General features: G+C 36.7%; 8 protein-coding genes, 6 non-coding genes and 1 pseudogene across 15 annotated transcripts; 6 read left to right on the top strand and 9 right to left on the bottom strand.

Annotated features, from left to right (window-relative positions):
• Positions 1–330: 330 nt before the first annotated feature.
• Positions 331–4,010, bottom strand: LOC106361651 (probable methyltransferase PMT24). Of its 2 annotated transcripts, none has more exons than XM_013801437.3 (9): positions 3,748–4,010; positions 2,629–3,438; positions 2,410–2,559; positions 2,059–2,329; positions 1,866–1,976; positions 1,445–1,619; positions 1,096–1,365; positions 828–1,022; positions 331–743 (listed from the first exon to the last, which is right to left on the bottom strand). In XM_013801437.3, the coding sequence occupies exons 2-9, from the start codon at positions 3,391–3,393 to the stop codon at positions 515–517; spliced, it is 2,166 nt and encodes a 721-aa protein (XP_013656891.2). In that variant the 5' UTR covers positions 3,394–3,438; positions 3,748–4,010; the 3' UTR covers positions 331–514. The 2 variants fall into 2 exon arrangements, with proteins under 2 accessions (XP_013656891.2, XP_022545874.2); XM_022690153.2 differs by having other exon boundaries at positions 3,690–3,923.
• Positions 4,011–6,439: 2,429 nt separating this feature from the next.
• On the top strand, positions 6,440–7,660 carry LOC106361650 (plectin-like). The gene is made up of 2 exons (XM_013801436.3): positions 6,440–6,777; positions 6,905–7,660. The coding sequence occupies exons 1-2, from the start codon at positions 6,583–6,585 to the stop codon at positions 7,502–7,504; spliced, it is 795 nt and encodes a 264-aa protein (XP_013656890.2). The 5' UTR covers positions 6,440–6,582; the 3' UTR covers positions 7,505–7,660.
• An 802-nt stretch (positions 7,661–8,462) lies between these two features.
• LOC106360035 (auxin-responsive protein SAUR64-like) lies at positions 8,463–9,090 on the top strand. Its single transcript, XM_013799641.3, has one exon. The coding sequence runs from the start codon at positions 8,565–8,567 to the stop codon at positions 8,997–8,999; it is 435 nt and encodes a 144-aa protein (XP_013655095.2). The 5' UTR covers positions 8,463–8,564; the 3' UTR covers positions 9,000–9,090.
• A 1,114-nt stretch (positions 9,091–10,204) lies between these two features.
• On the top strand, positions 10,205–10,948 carry LOC106360034 (auxin-responsive protein SAUR67-like). The gene has a single exon (XM_013799640.3). The coding sequence runs from the start codon at positions 10,426–10,428 to the stop codon at positions 10,843–10,845; it is 420 nt and encodes a 139-aa protein (XP_013655094.2). The 5' UTR covers positions 10,205–10,425; the 3' UTR covers positions 10,846–10,948.
• Positions 10,949–11,580: 632 nt separating this feature from the next.
• Positions 11,581–12,235, top strand: LOC106361648 (auxin-responsive protein SAUR64-like). Its single transcript, XM_048737932.1, has one exon. The coding sequence runs from the start codon at positions 11,746–11,748 to the stop codon at positions 12,160–12,162; it is 417 nt and encodes a 138-aa protein (XP_048593889.1). The 5' UTR covers positions 11,581–11,745; the 3' UTR covers positions 12,163–12,235.
• A 553-nt stretch (positions 12,236–12,788) lies between these two features.
• Positions 12,789–12,877, bottom strand: LOC125577471. Its single transcript, XR_007315885.1, has one exon. It is a non-coding gene; the product is annotated as a small nucleolar RNA Z196/R39/R59 family (small nucleolar RNA).
• A 54-nt stretch (positions 12,878–12,931) lies between these two features.
• Positions 12,932–13,017, bottom strand: LOC125577467. The gene has a single exon (XR_007315882.1). It is a non-coding gene; the product is annotated as a small nucleolar RNA Z195/SNORD33/SNORD32 family (small nucleolar RNA).
• Positions 13,018–13,077: 60 nt separating this feature from the next.
• LOC125577505 lies at positions 13,078–13,162 on the bottom strand. The gene has a single exon (XR_007315914.1). It is a non-coding gene; the product is annotated as a small nucleolar RNA snoR4a (small nucleolar RNA).
• A 302-nt stretch (positions 13,163–13,464) lies between these two features.
• LOC125577469 lies at positions 13,465–13,553 on the bottom strand. The gene has a single exon (XR_007315883.1). It is a non-coding gene; the product is annotated as a small nucleolar RNA Z196/R39/R59 family (small nucleolar RNA).
• A 47-nt stretch (positions 13,554–13,600) lies between these two features.
• On the bottom strand, positions 13,601–13,687 carry LOC125577466. The gene has a single exon (XR_007315881.1). It is a non-coding gene; the product is annotated as a small nucleolar RNA Z195/SNORD33/SNORD32 family (small nucleolar RNA).
• Positions 13,688–13,752: 65 nt separating this feature from the next.
• Positions 13,753–13,838, bottom strand: LOC125577502. Its single transcript, XR_007315911.1, has one exon. It is a non-coding gene; the product is annotated as a small nucleolar RNA snoR4a (small nucleolar RNA).
• A 55-nt stretch (positions 13,839–13,893) lies between these two features.
• Positions 13,894–13,964, bottom strand: LOC125577500 (annotated as a pseudogene).
• A 387-nt stretch (positions 13,965–14,351) lies between these two features.
• Positions 14,352–15,409, top strand: LOC106360033 (auxin-responsive protein SAUR64). The gene has a single exon (XM_013799639.3). It carries the CDS (start codon positions 14,844–14,846, stop codon positions 15,270–15,272), a length of 429 nt encoding a protein of 142 aa, XP_013655093.1. The 5' UTR covers positions 14,352–14,843; the 3' UTR covers positions 15,273–15,409.
• A 232-nt stretch (positions 15,410–15,641) lies between these two features.
• On the top strand, positions 15,642–16,726 carry LOC106361647 (membrane protein PM19L-like). Its single transcript, XM_013801434.3, has 4 exons — positions 15,642–15,899; positions 15,988–16,207; positions 16,301–16,346; positions 16,436–16,726. The coding sequence occupies exons 1-4, from the start codon at positions 15,773–15,775 to the stop codon at positions 16,520–16,522; spliced, it is 480 nt and encodes a 159-aa protein (XP_013656888.1). The 5' UTR covers positions 15,642–15,772; the 3' UTR covers positions 16,523–16,726.
• On the bottom strand, positions 16,723–18,734 carry LOC106361646. The gene is made up of 4 exons (XM_013801432.3): positions 18,426–18,734; positions 17,665–18,173; positions 17,487–17,582; positions 16,723–17,010 (listed from the first exon to the last, which is right to left on the bottom strand). The coding sequence occupies exons 1-3, from the start codon at positions 18,517–18,519 to the stop codon at positions 17,493–17,495; spliced, it is 693 nt and encodes a 230-aa protein (XP_013656886.2). The 5' UTR covers positions 18,520–18,734; the 3' UTR covers positions 16,723–17,010; positions 17,487–17,492.
• Between the last annotated feature and the right edge of the window lie 20 nt (positions 18,735–18,754).

Below are 18,754 nucleotides of genomic sequence, written 5' to 3'. Positions count from 1 at the left end.
GCTAGTCTTTTTTCAAACTTCAAAGTGTATACTTTCTGTTCCTTGGTAAATTGGAACTTACGATTTTGATTTTACAATGATAGCAGAATTTGATTAATCTATTTATTCAAAGAATTAAATCCAAAAGAAACTGTCTAGATTAGTAAAAATTGATTAATATACTTGTTCTATGCTAAAAGATGAATTTGACGCTTTAATAGTTGTCTCTCCTCTCTACCTTATCACTTGTCCAGCTTCGATGCTGGCCTTTCCTCTGATCGTTGCTCTCTCAGTAGTTTCTTAGAACTAAATCAAACAAAGTTAAAGTGTAACAGGCCATAGATAAGAATTAAAACTTGTTATAAGTTTACACTTTTAAGACAATTGTCTTGTATACAATTCTTCAATGCAAAAGAAAAAGACTGGATACAAATATTGGACTAATACAAGTGTAAACATTCAATGTGATCATAAAAGAAACAACATAATCATACAACTAAATTAACCCATACTCTTCATTGTTCCTTGATATCAATCAAGCTATTGCAGATGTTATTGTCTCAACCTCTGTAGGACGCCACCATGACTTCTGAACAGAGAGCAACCCTTCTCCACCTTTGGAATGTGTCATTGTCACATTCCATTTCATCGATTTCACCATCTTCTCAATTTCTCCTACCGTTTCATTGTCATCTCTTACTATGAAAGTCCCTTGTGGTCTAAGAATCCTGTCCACTTCAGCCATTACCGACACCAAGCTGCACCTAAATGGTTTTTGTTTATCCATAGTAATCAGAACTTTTCAATCAAGAAAGGCAAAGAATGATGCGTTTAACGTGAGTGTATACCTCTTCTTTAGTGCAGAGAAAAGATGATCAGCATGAAGAAGGTCGTAAGTTCGAGGGTAAGTGCTGAATGATTCACACCAATCATGGTAGATTCCAAACAAACCACGCTCGTATATAATAGGCAGCGTATCAGCTGAGTCTATAGGAACTACATTCATCACCCACAGCTTCAGATCCTTTAACGCAGCAGCAAAACTGAAACCCACAATTGTTAGAAACGAATAAATAGATCTAATCTTGTGTTAATGAACGATGCTTGGTTACTTACCCTCCATAAACTGCTCTCATGTCCATCACATTTCTCACATAAGACCAATCAATTCCCATACCGTTGAGGTATGACTTCGAAACAATATTCTTCCAACGTTCATGATCCGCTGTGAAATCCTCTTGTGCAGGCTTTCCATATACACCTTCCTGAGATTCAAGCCACTGAGGAGCAGTCTCTACTCTCTCCGGCCACTTCTCAGGCCAAACTGCTCCTCGTTTTGACGAATCTTCTGTTACTTTGTGCATACACGCCTCAAGTGGAACATTCCTGCACATCAAAACAGACATACTTTAGCAACAGAGTGTTCCATTGCATTACTAACTGATGTGAGAAAAGGGAAACTAACCAAGCGGCATTTTGATCATCAGAGTCTTTGCATAGAGGTGGCTCGTCTTGAGATCTTTCGTTGTAGCATTCATTAGTCATTGGCTTTTGGTAAATGGCAGCACCAACTTCATTCAGTTCATCTGTTTTAATCGTCATCAGCTTCCAGCACATCGCCTTTGTTAGCTTCGACATAGCTACAAAATCAGAAGAAAAAAACATCTCACAAATTAGTTAAGAACCAACTGCAAATAGTATTATTCAGTGTTCTAAAAATCGGTCTAAACGAAACTATTTTTTCAAAATGATTTTTCCTGAAATTTGTCTAATCATTAATATTAAGGCACCTGCCTAACCATTAATCCTCTATAACACGCCTAACCATTTTTTGAACACTGGTCTTATTCAATATCCAAAAACAAAAGGGAACAAAACTTCCAAACCTTTCCATATGCCAACGTCTTCTTCGGTCTTCCTGTAAACCGGAGTCGCTGACCAGACAAAGAACCCACCAGGCCTCAACGCACGGTTCAATTCCAAAAGTAGTTTACCACCTTCAGTTCAGACAACATAAACAAAAAGGTTAATCAACGAAACAAAAAAAAAAAGATACTACAAAATGGGAAACTTTGTTACCTTCGATATGCCAAGGGACTCTACAACGAGCACAATGGATAAGATCAAAAACAGATCCTGGAAAAGGCAATCTCTTGGTCCCCATGACATTCGACATTGCAGGGATACCACGTTCCAAAGCAAACTGCACCTGCGCCTCGTGTTCATCTTTGGGTGCAAATGATAAAGCAAGCACATCTCTGTCAAAAAGATATCCTCCGAAGCTGGCAACACCACACCCAACGTCCAGTATAACACGTGTTCTGTTTCCCCAAGCAATATCAGGATATGACTGCAATTACACATATCAATAGTAACGTTAATAATCAAATGAGAAATGTTATGTAGATAATGAATAATAAGTTGTAGTACCTCTTGGAGGAAATCAATATAGTGAAGAGCACCGTTCTTGAACTGAGTCCCACCACCAGGGAATGTTAAGTACTCACCACTCATCTTCACCCAGTTCTGATGTCCTTTCACTTGTGCAAGCTTAGTGTGAGGGATGTTGTTGTACCATATCTAAAAACAAAAAGAGTTAATAGACACATCATTGACAAAATGATATTTTAAGTTTTTTTTTTTAAAAACCTTTTCTCTGCTCTTAGGCCACTTGATGGATCGTTTATACCCTTCGGGAAGAGGCACAAGGCAGCGTGGAGCTTCCTCGGGACAATGCCTCTCGCGATGCTCGTAATGCTTTGTGGAATGAAGCTTTCTGATAGCTTGCAGATTGTCAAGGCAAGGGATGTAGTCTGGTCCAGCTGTGACGTTGCAGAGTTTCCATTTGATGGAGGAGGAGGAGGAGGAGGACACTTGTGCTTTCTTCTCGTTCTGCGATTCAACCAGTTGAGTAGACCAAGATCCAGTTCTAGTGGTGGACTCCTTTGTTATCTCGGCCTGGTCACCAGCTGGGAACACATCCTTACTCTTCTCAGCGTTCTCTTCAGACTCATTAGTATTCTCTTCGGTTTTGTTCTCTTCCGAGCTCTCTTCAACTTGTGTCTTCTCTTTCTCACTTTCTGACTCGGTGTCTTTCTCATTTTTTCTATCCCCTTCACCGTTTTTGTCTTCAAACTCTTTTCTTTCCTCAACCTTCTCTTGGTTGCTCTCTGTCACAACCTCAGTTTCTTCATTCTTTTCGTTTGTGAAATCACTCTTACTAGTGGTTTCCACATCTTTTGTAGTGGCCTGGCTTGAAGAGAAGTCAATAGACTCAGTTGGTGCAGACCAAGAGGACATGAACATCCAAGCTCCAACCAAAGAGAGAGAAACGATCAAAACAATGGTAATGGTTAAGCCAAAGCTCGATGATGACTTCTTCCCGTCTACACGAGAATATCTCCCCATTGCCATGTTCCTCTAAACCCCACAGCACAATCTCTCTCTACTCACATGCACCTGCAAAAAATCAAACCGTTAGTTTATTAGTAACTAGAAAAAAAACTATCTGCAGAGGATAAGTCGAATTATTGAGCTTAGATGACTTTATGACGACTATACAAATAACATAGAGCAGAGACTACATCATTGCAGATCTAAAAGTCAAACTAAAGTCAATTCAACAACTCGATATATATATATATAACAAATGAAAGCAAACATCAGCTAAGAAGAAGTAAAAGGAACAAAGAAAAGATTCAGAATCTTGCATTTAAGGAAAGGTAGAAAGAGACAGGAGCTGCTGCTGTTTTTTCAAGTAAAGATTACCAGAGAGAAAGGGCTTTGCCGCCTCAGATCACTCCCAAGATTGAAACTCCAGTTTATAAGCAGAGACAAGAGGGAGTAGAGAAATATCCAGATCGGGATCTAGTAATGGTACAGTGATCTACTAGATTTGCTGACTTTTTTTGTATCCAGGAGCAAGTGGTGAAGCAAATGGTAATCATAGTACTTATGGATCTGGTCGTTTCCACCGAATTTTAATAAATTATAAAAAAAAATGAAGTTAATAATTACTCTGTTTAGTTTTCAAAGTCAGTGAGTAATCTCCTTCTCAGCTATATGTCACGGACTGATTTCTGGACGTTTTGGGCTTGAAACGGGCCGTGACATATAGCTCTTATTCGATCCATTGGGCCTATTTTTGATAGTTTACGTTTTAGCCCATATTTTCATGCGAGTTTGAGGGATTGAGAATTACTTATTCCCTTATCAAAAACTATAACTATGCTTTTTAAGGCTATTTGAATTTTTCAACTAATCATTGAGATTTTTGATTTCATCATCATCCTAGTTAGAGTGCACTGGATTAATTAGTGTTGGATTTTACATGTTCTACAATTGATGGTTTTAACTTTTCATATTTATTCAAATCGCTATTGTTCATTTGGTTCCATTAAATGTTTTTTTTTTCTGTTATAACATTTTTTTGGTAAACATATTAAGACAATTTGATTATTCATGTTGGATTTGCAGCTGCCGAAAACGTTTTTCTTCACTGAATATTGTAAAAACAATCTTGTGTAAGTATGTTAATGATATTATAAATGATTATTTACTTTGTTTTATTAAAAATAGATGTTTGATATAGTGATAAAAATATAATTATTTCAGTTGTAAAATGCATTTTATAATGTACACATTAAACATATTTGTTGTGTTGTTTTTAGATAAATTTTTCTTATGAATCACTATGTAATTATCCCAGCTACATTACTAAACATACATATGCAACCAATTTTTATTAATCATTTTATGCAACTAATTTTTATTAAATAACTAAATTTAGAGTTATTCAATATTTCGAATCATTATCCATAAAACAATTTTGGAATTTTTTTTGTAATTAGGATTGTGTTTATGCTTATGCATGAATGGAAACTTGATCTATTTTTGGGCAAACAAAATTTGAAAGTTCATAATAGATTTTTTATGGGCGTGTGAAGGGAGACTTTTACATCATAAAATATGCTTTGATAAAGACTTTTGCATATAACCATTAGCAAATAAACAACAAAATCAAACGAAATAAAAATATTATTTTTTTTTATGAAATGTGGAGACGTCATGAGAACCGTTCTCCTTGCAACGTGATGGTTATGAGTGGCGACAAGATTTTTCTTAACACACTCAAGAGACTCAATATATAAGGCTACAAGACCTTAGCTGCTTTCAGGCCAAACACTTCCAACGAGAACAAGATGAATACCCAAGTTGAATACTCTTGGGTTTTGAGACAACTTTTGTGCCTTCCATGGCAGGTTGGGAAGAAGCCCAATGACGATCAGACCAAGAAAAGGAAGAGAGAGAGAGTAGCATCCCGCGATTGAGCAATGTTCCTATGAAGTGTCAATTTTGGACAAACTTCCTGTTTTAGTTACCTTTTTGAAGAAGCACCCAAGCGAAAAAATCATCATATTTTTCACCACTTGCAACTCTATGAAAAAAATATACCATCACAATTTGATGCAGCAACATCGTTACCTTTGGCGCCAACATAACCAAAGTTACAACATTCAAATAGTTTTGGTTTTAGTTATTTCCTTTTCATTATGTTGGTGTTTCTTGTTTCTTTTCCTTATGATATTAGGTTTATTCGATCCTTTTCCTAATGGTATTGTCATGACGAAGGGGTTATATAAACATATAATGAGCTTTCTTTGGAAGATACACATTTGATAATAAACTTAGAGCTTTGGCTTTTAAATTACCTTGTGCGACTCGATTAAATTCGTCTCTCACGAAGTTGGTCTCAAGAAATTATCAAAAGAAACTCTTGATCGATCCAAGAACAGATCTCGAAGAACCCTAGAGTTCATAGATCGACCATTCACCCATTCGTACACTGCGCCATAATTTCAACCACCACCCATCCATGCACGGTGTTCTTCGCTTAATTGTTACTCTAGACGGTGAGGATGTTGTTCAATGTTTGAATTGAGAGTTCTTTCCTACGTCAAGATTTTTTGATATAGGAGAACACAAAAATCAATGAAGGGAGTTTATTGTTCCAAATACATTACAAATAATTCAAAAGAAAAATAGATTACTAATAAAAATAGGTAAAAAAAAATTCCATCCGAAAATTTCATCCGAAGTTTAATAATTGATCCATTTTTAGCATAGGTAAAATTCATCTAGTTCAATAGAAATGAATAAGAATAAATGTTGTTCCAAAAATTTGATCATTTCTCCTGAAGAGAATCAGTTCTTGGTTTCTTGTAAGAAGTAACTCTGTCATCATATTTTCATAAACAATTAAGAAAAAAAAAAACACTCAATACATGTTTGAATCTTGAGAAAGAGATTGAGTTCACTACAGTGTATAAGCTAAATAGAAAACTCAGAGAAGGCCCAATAACCTCATTTGCTAACTTTCGTATTGGCCCAATAAGCCCATTTGAATCCGAGTCCGGGTTGTTGGATCTATTTAGATGCGGAAGAAGATCCGATGTGTTTTGACTTTTTTTTGCTTGGTTTCCGACAGAAACAGATCAGAGATGGATTAGAGGAAAAAGGAAAAAAAAAAACCAAACAAAAAGGAAAGGTTGAGATCTGAAGGAAGGAAGAAAGAAGAAGAAAAAGAAGGTGGAAGCAGATAACATGTCTGCGATTGTTTGCGGTAGCAAGAGATCTCTGTTCGAGGATTTGTCCGCCGCTTCTTCCCCTCCCGTCTCCAAGAAACTCCGTTACTTCTCATCCTCTTCTCCGCCGCGTTTTCCCCCTCCTCCTCCTCCTGCCTCCTCCTCGCTTCTCCTCGATCACCTCGCCGCGATTTTCCCCGATATGGATCATCAGGTAAAGCTTAAAGTCTTAAACTTTCCTTTTCGGGTTTGCAAGATTCTGACTTTTTTTTTTTTTGTTTTAGCAAAAAAAGAAAAGATTGTGACTTTTTGTTGTTTTTTTTTGTGTGTAATGAGTTTAGATTCTTGAGAGGGCAATCGAGGAATGTGGAGATGATATTGATTCTGCGATTAGATGTTTGAATCAGCTTCGTTTAGAATCAACAACCAATAAGAACTCAGAATCATCTCTAATCCAAGAAGAAGCAAAAGTTGAAGCTCCTCAGCAGCAAGGGAAGGAGGAAGAAGTCTTGAACTTGGATGGCACCGAGTGGGTTAACCTCTTTGTCAGCGAGATGATGAATGCTTCAGACATGAAAGACGCGAAAGACCGTGCTGGGAGAGCGTTAGAAGCTTTGGAGAAGTCGATCAACGCACGTGCTGGTGCCGACGCGGCTATGCAGAGCAGTCTCCAGCAGGAGAACTCGATGCTGAGGCAGCAGTTGGAAGCTATTGTTCAGGAGAACGGTTTGCTTAAACGAGCGGTGGTGATGCAGCAGAAGCGGCAGAAAGAGAGTGATGATCAAAGCCAGGAGTTGCAGCATCTGAGGCAGATGGTTACTCAGTATCAGGAGCAGCTGAGGACTCTTGAGGTGAATAACTATGCTCTCACGCTTCATCTGAAACAAGCGCAGCAGAACAATAGTTCTATCCCGGGAAGGTTCCATCCTGACGTGTTCTAATGCGTTTGTCATGTCAGTGAGAGGAATGCTTATCTAATTTCAGTTTCCAATGTTTGTTGTATGTTGTTCTTCGTTGGTTTGTGACTATTTATAAATACATGAATTATGGAATGATTTATAGTTGGGGAATAACAGTTTGTCCGAAGCAGTTTTATTTTTGGACAAGACTTTGAGACATGCCTGTTTTGTAAAGTTACAAGTGTATTCCTTATGATACAAAAAATAAAACTTATGTACATTATATATAAATCTTAATCTACTAGTATCAGTTCAAGTTGAGTATATATATAAAAGTTGAGTTGTGTTACATGAAGGATTCATCTCCACACAAGTGACTTACCCATTCTTAGGTGTGAGCATTCTTGGATACATACAAGGATCATCTCCACACAAGTGATTTACACATCTCTAAGTGAGAGATGATCTTTGCAATGCTTGTGAAAATACGAACATAGTGGTCTAGCAATTATTTGTAGTTTAGACTCGTTTAAGACAGTCAATGAAAAAGTTTCAGATTAATAACAAAGAGTTCATGAACCTTTTACCTCATATACAAACCTCTGACAGGGCTACACCATCGATTTGCAGCTTATATGCTAATTGGCGTTTTAATTCTTCTGAGTTCTGACAGATGTAACATTAGAGGACCCTACGAAGTATAACCACTGAAAATTTTCAGGTTCATGGTATTAACTTCCCCAAGAAGAACAAAGGGCCTACAAGCTCTAAAATTTTGATTAAGATTCATACCCTCAACCACATGGTCATGTCTTTTCAGCAGATGTTTTAATCCACAAGTTGATGAGCAGTTGAGCATACATGACTGATTTACTAATTTGGGACCCTTTATGATCACATATAACAAAGACATAAGCATGTGTCATGTTTGGTTTGGCTGCTCTAAGTTTTATCTTAAACTCTTATGCCTTCTCTTTATATATATGTAATAAGCCTATGGGATTTCTCATCAGCTACAACTTGCATTCTAAGAGTTATACAACACAACTTCCAAATTGTTTTCTTTTTTTTTTTATCTAAGAAAATCTTTTCCCTAAAGAGAATGGTGAACACAAAGAAGCTACTCAAGATGGCCAAGAAATGGCAACAGAGAGCAGCCCTCCACAGGAAAAGAATCTCATTTCAGAGATCAAGTATCACTACTAGCTCACCTGCTACAGAGAAGGGTTGTTTTGTGGTTTACACAGTGGATAAAACACGCTTTTCTTTTCCAATAAGTTTCCTAAGCAACTCAGTTTTCCAAGAGCTCTTGAAGATATCTGAGGAAGAGTTCGGCCTCCAAGCTGGTGGACCAATTACATTACCATTTGATTCGGTTTTCTTGGAGTATCTCATTAAACTGATCGAAAGACAAATGGATGGAGATACAGAGAAGGCTTTGTTAATATCAGTCTCCAGTGCTAGATGCTCTTTACATTGTTCTTTGCAACAACAAGAACAACAGAGTAGTACTAATCAACAGTTGCTTGTATTCTAGAGTTTAGACATTTCTATGTGTTTGTAGAGTGTATAGTGGATTAAATAGACAGATAACTTCAGAAATACAAACTATTATTTAGTTTCTCTTATAAAACTATCGCATAAAAAATCAAAATAATTTCCATTTTGAACGAAATATTATATACCTTCAAAAATCTCTTCTTGTGATAATCTCTGTAAAATGTTCAAGCTATATTACTGAAAAAAATGGTGTAGCTGCTAGAAGGAGCATTCACTGCAGTTCATGGAATATCCATACGAATCTATGTACAGTAACAAAGAGATGTGAAATGCTTGTTAGAACAAGAAAAGAGTACTCAACAAAGCATTTTTCCTGCAAGTGTAAATCTTTCCAAGATAAGATTGTGTAGCTTTTGAGAGATTCTCATGGAAAAAGGTTAAAAACCTTAAGAGTTCTAGGGGAATTAACTTTAAACTTCTCTGAGAACGTCAAAGGGCCTACAAGTTGTACATATTTCATTCACTTGAACATGTCTTTGATCTATATATTATTATATAAGATTCATACCCACATCCACATGGTCAATGTCTTTTCAGGAGAGGTTTTAATCCACAAGTTGATGAGCAGTCAGGATCACATACAACAAAGACAAGAGCATGTGCGCTGTCTAGTTCAGTTGATCCAAATTTACCTAACGCAAATAGCTTCTAACCCACATTCACAACAAGAACATAATAATACACCTCAACATATTACATGTATTTCAGATGATTAGATTTAATGTATTAAATATACAGTTTTTTTCCAAAAATACTAAGTACTAATTTTGTCTCTCTTTTAGACTGTCTCATCTAAATTAACTTCAATATCACTTGTTGTCACAATTTCATCCTTAGGTCTAGAGAACAATATTCTTATGAGTTAATTTACTGAAACTATTTTGCAAGTCTTACATAACTACTCTGATACTTTAAAGACATGTCACTGAAACAAGAGCATGCCGTTAAGTTTGTACGATCTGAAGTTCTGAACTTGATCTTTCTTATAAAAAAATGCTCTTCATCTTTACTTCATCAGCACATGTGTGTTTCTATATATCTGATCATTAAATTGTACCCAGATTTTGTTGTCTCTGATTCACGAAAAGATTTGTTATCTAATCAATTTTGGTATAATACTATTGTATAAGATTCATACCACATGGTCATGTCGTCTCAGCAGATGTTAAAATCCACAAGTTGTTGAGCAATCAGGATTGGTCAGTTTATGATCACACATAACAAAGACACCAGCATGTGGTCTGTCTGGTTTAGTTGCTCTAATATACAATAGTTTCTCCTTATATATAATCCAACAAGCTTGTAGGATCTTTCATCAACTAAAACTTGCACTCAGAGAGTTATACAAACACAACTTACAAATCTCTTTTGCTTTCCAGACTAAAATTTACCCACTGAAGATAATGATGAACCCAAAGAAGCTCATGAAGATGGCCAAGAAATGGCAACAGAGAGCAGCCTTAAGCAGGAAAAGAATCTCATTCCAAAGATCAAGTACTACTACTACTACCTCAACGGCTGTAGAGAAGGGTTGTTTTGTGGTTTACACAGCGGATAATGCACGCTTTGCTTTTCCATTAAGTTATCTGAGCAACCCTGTTTTCCAAGAGATCTTGAAGATATCTGAAGAAGAATTTGGCCTCCCATCAAGTGGACCAATCACCTTGCCCTTTGATTCGGTGTTCTTGGAGTATCTAATCAAACTGATCGAAAGAAGAATAGATGGAGATACAGAAAGGGCTTTGTTGATGTCAATATCTAGTGCTAGATGTTCATTACCATGCTCTTTACAACAACAACAAGAGCATTTGCTTGTATGCTAGAAAATTAGTGTGTAGTATTTTCTGTATTTCTAAAAGATTCATTTATATTACATTAGACTACAGATTGTTTCAGAAATACAAACAATTATTCTTTGTCTCTTTATTAGACTCTCTCATGAAATCAACTTTCATTGCAAACAAAGAACACTGAACTTGTTTTGGTTTACTCAAACTGAGGTACCCTGAAACATTCTGACATCAAAGTTCCCTATGAATCTCTCAGACGCTATACAAGAATGGGAAGAGGTCTAATATAGACACAAGATGTTTGTAATGATCTAAACTTAATCTTTCTTAAGAAAATATGAAATTTTAGCGGGAATAGTTGATTAGTTGGCTAGAAAACCCAAGGACCTACATGCTCTTCGTCTTCAATTCATTAGCACATGTCTTTCTTTGTCTTCTCTATGGTCATTGATCATAACACCACATCTTTCTTGTCCTTGATCTCACCAGAAGATTTGTTGTCCCCTAATAATTGCTTGACCTATTATTTTTGTGACTCACATTTGATTTAGGTGATGGATCTACTAACCCTTATGCTAACTAACAAACATGTCCAGAAGCATTTGATTTGACTGTTTATATAGCTTTCATACCCACATGATCATGTTTCTCTCATAGGAAGTTGTATATTCCACAAGTTGATTTGCAGATAGAATTTATTACCAACCTGGGACCCTAATGATCACATAGTGTAGAAACATTGAAACAGAAGCATGTGTTGTGTCTGGTTAGGCTGCCACAAAGCCTGTCTAAAACTAATAGCTTCTCCTATATAATGAAACAAGCCTTTGGTATACTTCATCAATCACAACTTTCATTTAGAGAGCTTTGCAAACAGAACTTACAAATCTTTTATTTCTCCTTCTAACTAAAATACATTTGTCCTGAAAAACCATGATGAACACTAAGAAACTCATCAAGATGGCAAAGAAATGGCAACAAAGAGCAGCTCTCCACAGGAGAAGAATCTCATTCCACAGATCAAGTACTAGCGGCTCAAGGGCTGTAGAGAAGGGTTGTTTCGTGGTTTACACGGCAGATCAAAAGCGTTTTGCTTTTCCACTGAGGTACCTTAGCAACTCTGTTTTCCAAGAGCTCTTGAAGATCTCTGAAGAAGAGTTTGGCCTCTCTGCTGGTGGACCAATCACGTTGCCATTCGATTCTGTTTTCGTGGAGTATCTCATTAAGTTGGTGGAGCGAAGAATGGATGGAGATACAGAAAAGGCTTTGTTAGTGTCAATATCCAGTGCTAGATGCTCTACTTTACATTGTTCTTTAGAACTACAAGAACAACAATTGCTTGTATTTTAGAGTCTCTATGCATCTCAGAGTGTAAATGCATTTATAGTTAGATTTTAATCGAAAACAAAACAGAATTTGACTACTCAACTCGCTTGCACGAGTTAATTAACATCCATTGCTCTAAAGCTTAAAGCAACTCATATGTAGAACCCTTTCTTAAGCAATAGGAAAAACACAAATCTGATTACAAGAGACGTTGTACTGACCCTGGACGCTTTATTAACTTGGTCCAAGTTTGGCAGAGTTAGATACAAGCCAACATATTTTCTCCAATCTTTAATCTTTTTAAAACCATTCAAAGCTTGTTACAATCTCATTAACTTTTCTAATTATAAACTGAAAGATTTGAATGGTTACAATCAACATAAATTACAAAGAATATTTAACAGAAAAGTAAAAATATTTCAATATACAAGATCACTGTCACTGCCAATCCTATGTTCTTTAACCAATTGTGAGCAAGTCCAAAGGAAAAGCCACTTCCTGTCCAAGAGACCACCTCATCAGAACAATCCAAAGACCCTGCACATGAACAATAAAAAGCCATAGATTGATATGACCAGGGAGTGAAGTAACAGGGGGCTTATGAAAGAAGACACAATATGGCAAAGGAAATCAGATAATTAAGAGTAATCTGCAATCTCAGTCGAAAGATGGTGATCTATTGATTTAATAATCATGGGATTCTCATTGGATATGGACAAATTTTTCATCATTGATTGCAGAGAACAAAAACACAACAGATTGAAAACAGAATAAAAACAAGAAAACCGTTAGGAAGAGGTCAGATGGTAGTGCATGTCCATGAATCAACACTGTAATTCAGATTTGCAGACGTATGGAAATATAATCCTCATTCCTCTGATTTCAACAAAAAGAAAAGATCATTTCAAAGAGAAAAAACAAAATTTTATCATTAAATTTGGATCAGAGAACAAGGCAAGTCAATCACTCTGCATAAGCAGATCAGACTGGGTGTCACAAAACATTATGCCATTTCATCATATCCATACACAACACCACAAGATAAACCATAAGAAGCCACTTGGGTAAAACAAAACTCATGACACTGTAAAAGAACCATACACAAAAACCAAAAAAAAAACAGAGGTGAATAGGATATAAACAGGATAAAAAGTAACAGCTAGCTTATGTTGATAAGCTAGCAGTGTCGCAAAGGCCTGTTCATTAACTTTCTGCCTATGAAAAACGAAATGTCCAACTACTTTTTTTTAAGTTTGGACATCAGATACCATTAGGCAATCTATTACCAACAACACAAAACTAAATTCAAAGATTTAATTAAAAAACTGCAATCTCAGCCGAAAGATGGTGATCTAATGTTTAATAATCATTGAATTATCATTAAATATGGACGATTTTATTCATCATTGATTGCATTAGAGAAAAAAAAAGATTGAAAACCAAAAACAATAAAGCTTTTAAGAAGAGGTCAGATGGTAGTGCATGTCTATGAATCAACACTGTAATTCAGATTTGCAGACGTATGGTAATAATCATCCTCATTCCTCTCTGACTTGAAAAAACAAATTAAAACTAAAACAGAACTTAACAAAACATAATTTTATTAATGATTATGGATCAGAGAATATGGCAAATCACTCACTCTGCCGAAGCAGATCAGACTGGGTGTCACAAAACATTTATGCCATTTCATCATATCCATATACAATGATCAAAAGACAAAACTAGCTAACATAACAAGATGGAAATCTGTGAGAATCAGACAGAAATAGTCAATCACCATGTTTTAAGTAAGACTGGGGCGACAATTCCTTATCATCACTTTCGTTGAAAGCCATATAATCAATCAATCAATCAAGACAGAGGAAGAGAAGAAACCCAGAAAGGGAAAATTGGAAAATACGATGAAATTAGGGATATTGTGATTTGAGGCTGTGGAGTCTCTTTGGATGGATGATGCTAAGTGCTTAGGGTTTTACCACCATTATATAGAAGCTTAGTTGTAGGGTTTAAGAGGTTAAGCTTATGTGATGAGCTCGATAAACACGGACCGGTTCAATTCGGTTTGTTTTAATTTAATCGGTTTTCTAAAATTCAAATGGTTATGCTATCTTTCTCTTTTTGTATCATTTTTTTTTACATCCAAGGACTTTTTTTGGTCAAATGGGACTTAACCATTTCTAAATGTTTTTTTTCATTTGCACATGTGTTTGTATCTTAATGAATTATTTTGTGGAAATATGCATTACCCACAAGGTCATGTATTCTCAGTTTCTCACCATAAGTTTTCTATAAAGGTTTTTAGTTCATCAGAGAGCATTTAAAGGACCTACAAGTTCTACATCTTTCATTTAGTTGCACATGTCTTTGTATCTTAATATTGTTACATATATATCTTCATACAAGATTCATGCCCACATGGTGTCTTCTCACCAGATGTTTAAACCACAAGTTGATTAACAGATATGGTTGATTACTAACTTGGATCCCCTTCAGACAAAGAAAAAACAGAAGCATGTGTTTATGTCTGGTTTGGATGCCTTATGTTAGTTTCATCTAAACTCTAGCAGTTTCTCCTTATATATAATGCAACAAGCTTATTTCATTCTTAATTAATTTATAACTTGCATTCAGAGAGTTCCACAAGAAGTTACAAATCTATTTTTTATTTCCTTTCAAAACAAAAGTATTTTTTCCTGAAAATAATGATTAACACAAAGAAGCTCATGAAGATGGCCAAGAAATGGCAACAGAGAGCAGCCCTTCACAGGAAAAGGATCTCGTTTCAAAGATCAAACGCTGCTACTAGCTCGACCGCTACAGAGAAGGGATGTTTTGTTGTTTACACAGCAGATAAAACACGCTTTGCTTTTCCATTAAGTTACCTTAGCAACTCTGTTTTTCAAGAGCTCTTGAAGATATCTGAAGAAGAGTTCGGCCTCCCGGCCGGTGGACCAATCACTTTGCCATTCGATTCGGTTTTCATGGACTATTTAATCAAACTGGTCGAAAGAAGAATGGATGGAGACACAGAAAAAGCCCTGCTAATGTCAATCTCTAGTGCTAGGTGTTCTTTACAATGTTCTTTGAAACAACAAGAACAGAGTAATAATCAACAATTGTTTGTATTTTAGAGTTTTCAAAGAGAAACATAGATTTTTGTAAAGATTCAGATTTTTTTTTTGTGCTAACTAAGATGTTATTTGGATATTTTACATTAACGTACCAACGCAAAGATTCAGTAATTTCATTGAGAAATGTTTAAGAATAAGTACCATGTCCCAACTGGATAAAAAGCAAATAATAAGGAGACATTAAACTGCCAAAGTATCTAGCTTTTCTCATCTGTAAGAACATCTTAAAAAAAAACTCTTGAAAATTGGACAATACTTTCTACAAGTACAAAGAGCAAAGCCAAGAATCTTGGGTTTTATAAAACCTGCCTTAACCTTCAAGCTATCAACTTTACAACTCTCTAATGAACCTTCTTTCATACCAACAGCCTTAACAAGTAAAGAACAATGCGAGTTAGTATATAAAGTATGTCTCGTTCCCAAACATAACAACAAACTTAAGTTTCCTCATTTGTCTTTCTTCTCTCTTCACCCGGTTTTATAGTTTTACAAAAGGCGAAATGGCGGGTGAGCAAATGAAACCTGTTGCTTCTCTACTTCTGGTGCTCAACTTCTGCATGTATGTGATTGTTCTTGGGATTGGAGGATGGGCCATGAACCGAGCCATCGACCACGGGTTCGAAATTGGTAAGAACACCATCAAAATTGAGACTCATCTCCAGTTAGGATTGGGTTGTTATAACATTTCGGTTCTTTTGAAATCAAATTTGAGCAGGCCCTGATCTGAAGCTACCAGCACATTTCTCCCCAATTTATTTTCCCATGGGAAACGCAGCCACAGGATTCTTTGTGGTGTTCGCGTTGCTGGCGGGTGTTGTTGGTGCGGCTTCCACAATCTCAGGCCTTAGCCACATTCGTTCTTGGACCGCGGGAAGCTTACCGGCTGCTGCAGCAGCTGCAACTATTGCCTGGACCCTCACAGTTCTTGCCATGGGGTAAGTATAACTATAATAGCCTCTTTCATTTCAAAGCAAAAACATCATGTTTTGGGACATTGATTGTAAGACTAATCATTCTTTCATCAACAGTTTCGCCTGGAAAGAAATCGAGCTTCACGTGCGAAATGCAAGACTGGTGAGAATTCTCTATTCCCAAATCTTATTATAATATTCAATTTTGAAAACCCACAATTATTGACTTCATGTTCCTCTCCTTTCCTGTAGAGAACCATGGAGGCGTTCTTGATCATACTCTCAGTCACACAGCTTCTTTACATCGCCGCTGTTCACGGCGTGAGGAGACCTGCTTAAGGAATCATGGGGTGTTTCTACTTTTCAAGTCAATCATCCCGAAACCAGGGATTGGGTGTGTTGAGTGTTTGTTTGTGTGTGATTTATATTTTATAGGAAGCTTAAGTTAATTCATGTATTCTTTGTGTACAAAAGGATCAGATCTTGTTTTGTGTTTGTGTCACTTTGTGTTCATGGAATAAAATCAAACTTTGAGAAGATAAATGATAACTATGGTAATTGATAAGAAAAAACTAGAGCTATATGTAGTCTCACGAATCTAAAATCTTTTAATGAACAAATGAAGAATGTATTTCAAAGAAAGAAAATGAAAATTTAACCATGTTGGTCTTGTTTGTATATTGCTAAAAGCCGCACACATTATTATCTATCAAAGATGATGTACAGAGAAGAGTGTACCGACCGTGAATCCTGTTTTTTCTCTTGTTTTTGAGCTTTGACTGCCATGTGCGTCCACCTTCATCTCACTCCTGCTGGTCTGCAGCACACTGCACAGAAGACATGTTAATGAGACGGGTTTAACATGTTAACGATTCACACAAGAACAACAAGAAAGATTTAATCTGCGAAGGAGAGTAACTACAAGAATCTGATCCAAGTTGCTAATAGCTACCAAAAAGATGCAAACAAGAAAATGCAGAAACTAAACTTGAGGTTTCGTATTTTATCATATAGACGCAATCCAAGTTTCTGAAAACAAAATGATGGGAAAGACAAGGACACAATACGAAATTCAGATTTCTGCTGAGACTATAATCTAGTTATAGCTCAACCGAAGTCTCTCGGTGTTAACAATCTACTTAAGCGCCGCTAACAATCCATAGATTATAACTCCATGAACCCTCTTACTAGACCATTGAGATGGTTAGAAGACTAAGTGAAGTAGTTTCCGTTAAATATTAAAGAATCCAAGGACATCATTACGGTAAGAGTACACATCTTAGGCCACAGAATATCATCTAACCTGTGCTTATCTGTCAGATCCTGTCATCGCATCAAACAAACCGCAGCAACTCAACCACGAAGTACGGACGGCTGGTGGACCAGGCAACAAAAGACGCTGCATAGAGACAGGAGATTCAGCCAACTGAAAGGAGAAGAGTTGAAATGTACATGATGCAAAGAAAGAAAAAAGATGCTACCTTTTCCTCAGGGGATGATGGAACTTCAGATTCTCTTACACTCTCTACCATTTTGCTAGTTCCAGAAGCAGACCCTGGAAGAGTAGCCACCTTACCATTTTCACCAGCACCAGACTTGTGTTTGACCAAATTCGAGGTCTCAGCATGCTCACTCTCTTCAGAAATCACCACTTTGGAGACAGGATCCTGAGAAGCTACGTTTTTGGCGGTCTGAGTGCTGTTTTCATAAGAGGAAATGGGTGATTTCTCCACTTCATCCGTTCCTCTTTCAACTGCAATAACATTTCCACTATTCTCCACAATAGTTTTCTTGTCAAGTGCAATACCATTTCCATTGTTTGGTTCTAGTCCCTGAGTAGCCTCTGTTATCTCTTTAGCAGTGTCCTTCACCATAGCAGCAGACGGATCTTTCATCCCACCAAATTCTTCATTTCCTTGAGAGCCAGGGGAGCTCAAGTTGCCATCACTCTCCCTATCATCTTGTTGGCTTCCATGTTCATCATTTCCTCCTGAGATGTCTCTTCGTTAAATTCAAATATCAAACAAAAGCGATTCTTGCTTATTTTTCAGCATCAGTCCAACAAAGTCACGAATCAAGCATTCTTCTACCAATCTTAGCTCGAAACAACGAGTTAATACGAGATCGAACAAATCTCTGTATACACGAATCATAACTAGCGAGAGAGACTATATACTAGAATCCATTCTATCGACCTAGCAACGACGAATCCCTAAACGAGCGGGAGAGGGAGAAAAAGTACCGTGGAGATTATCGCCGTTCGTACTTGTTCCAATCGCTTGCTGCTGCTGCTGCTTCTTCTTCAACGCCTTCCTCTTCTTAGCACCAGGCGGCATGATGGATCGGAAACAGTGGGAGGATTTTGAATTTTGAAATCAAAATTGTTCGATGAGTTTGTTTCTCTCTCTCTCTCTCTCTCTGGATTCACTGTGGTGTGTGTGTGGACTGCGTTCTCCTTTTTGTCTCTACGTTGGGAAAAGCAGAATCTCCCGTTGAAGAAAGAGATAAGGAGATACACCTTCTTTTTTTTCTTTTTTTTTTGAGCAACTTTGTTTTATTTATTCAACATTC

The sequence above is a fragment of the Brassica napus genome, chromosome A8 (genome assembly GCF_020379485.1).
Source record: "Brassica napus cultivar Da-Ae chromosome A8, Da-Ae, whole genome shotgun sequence".
NCBI lineage: Eukaryota > Viridiplantae > Streptophyta > Magnoliopsida > Brassicales > Brassicaceae > Brassica > Brassica napus.
Note: the sequence above shows the minus strand (reverse complement) of the source record. Positions and strands in the feature narration are given on the sequence as shown.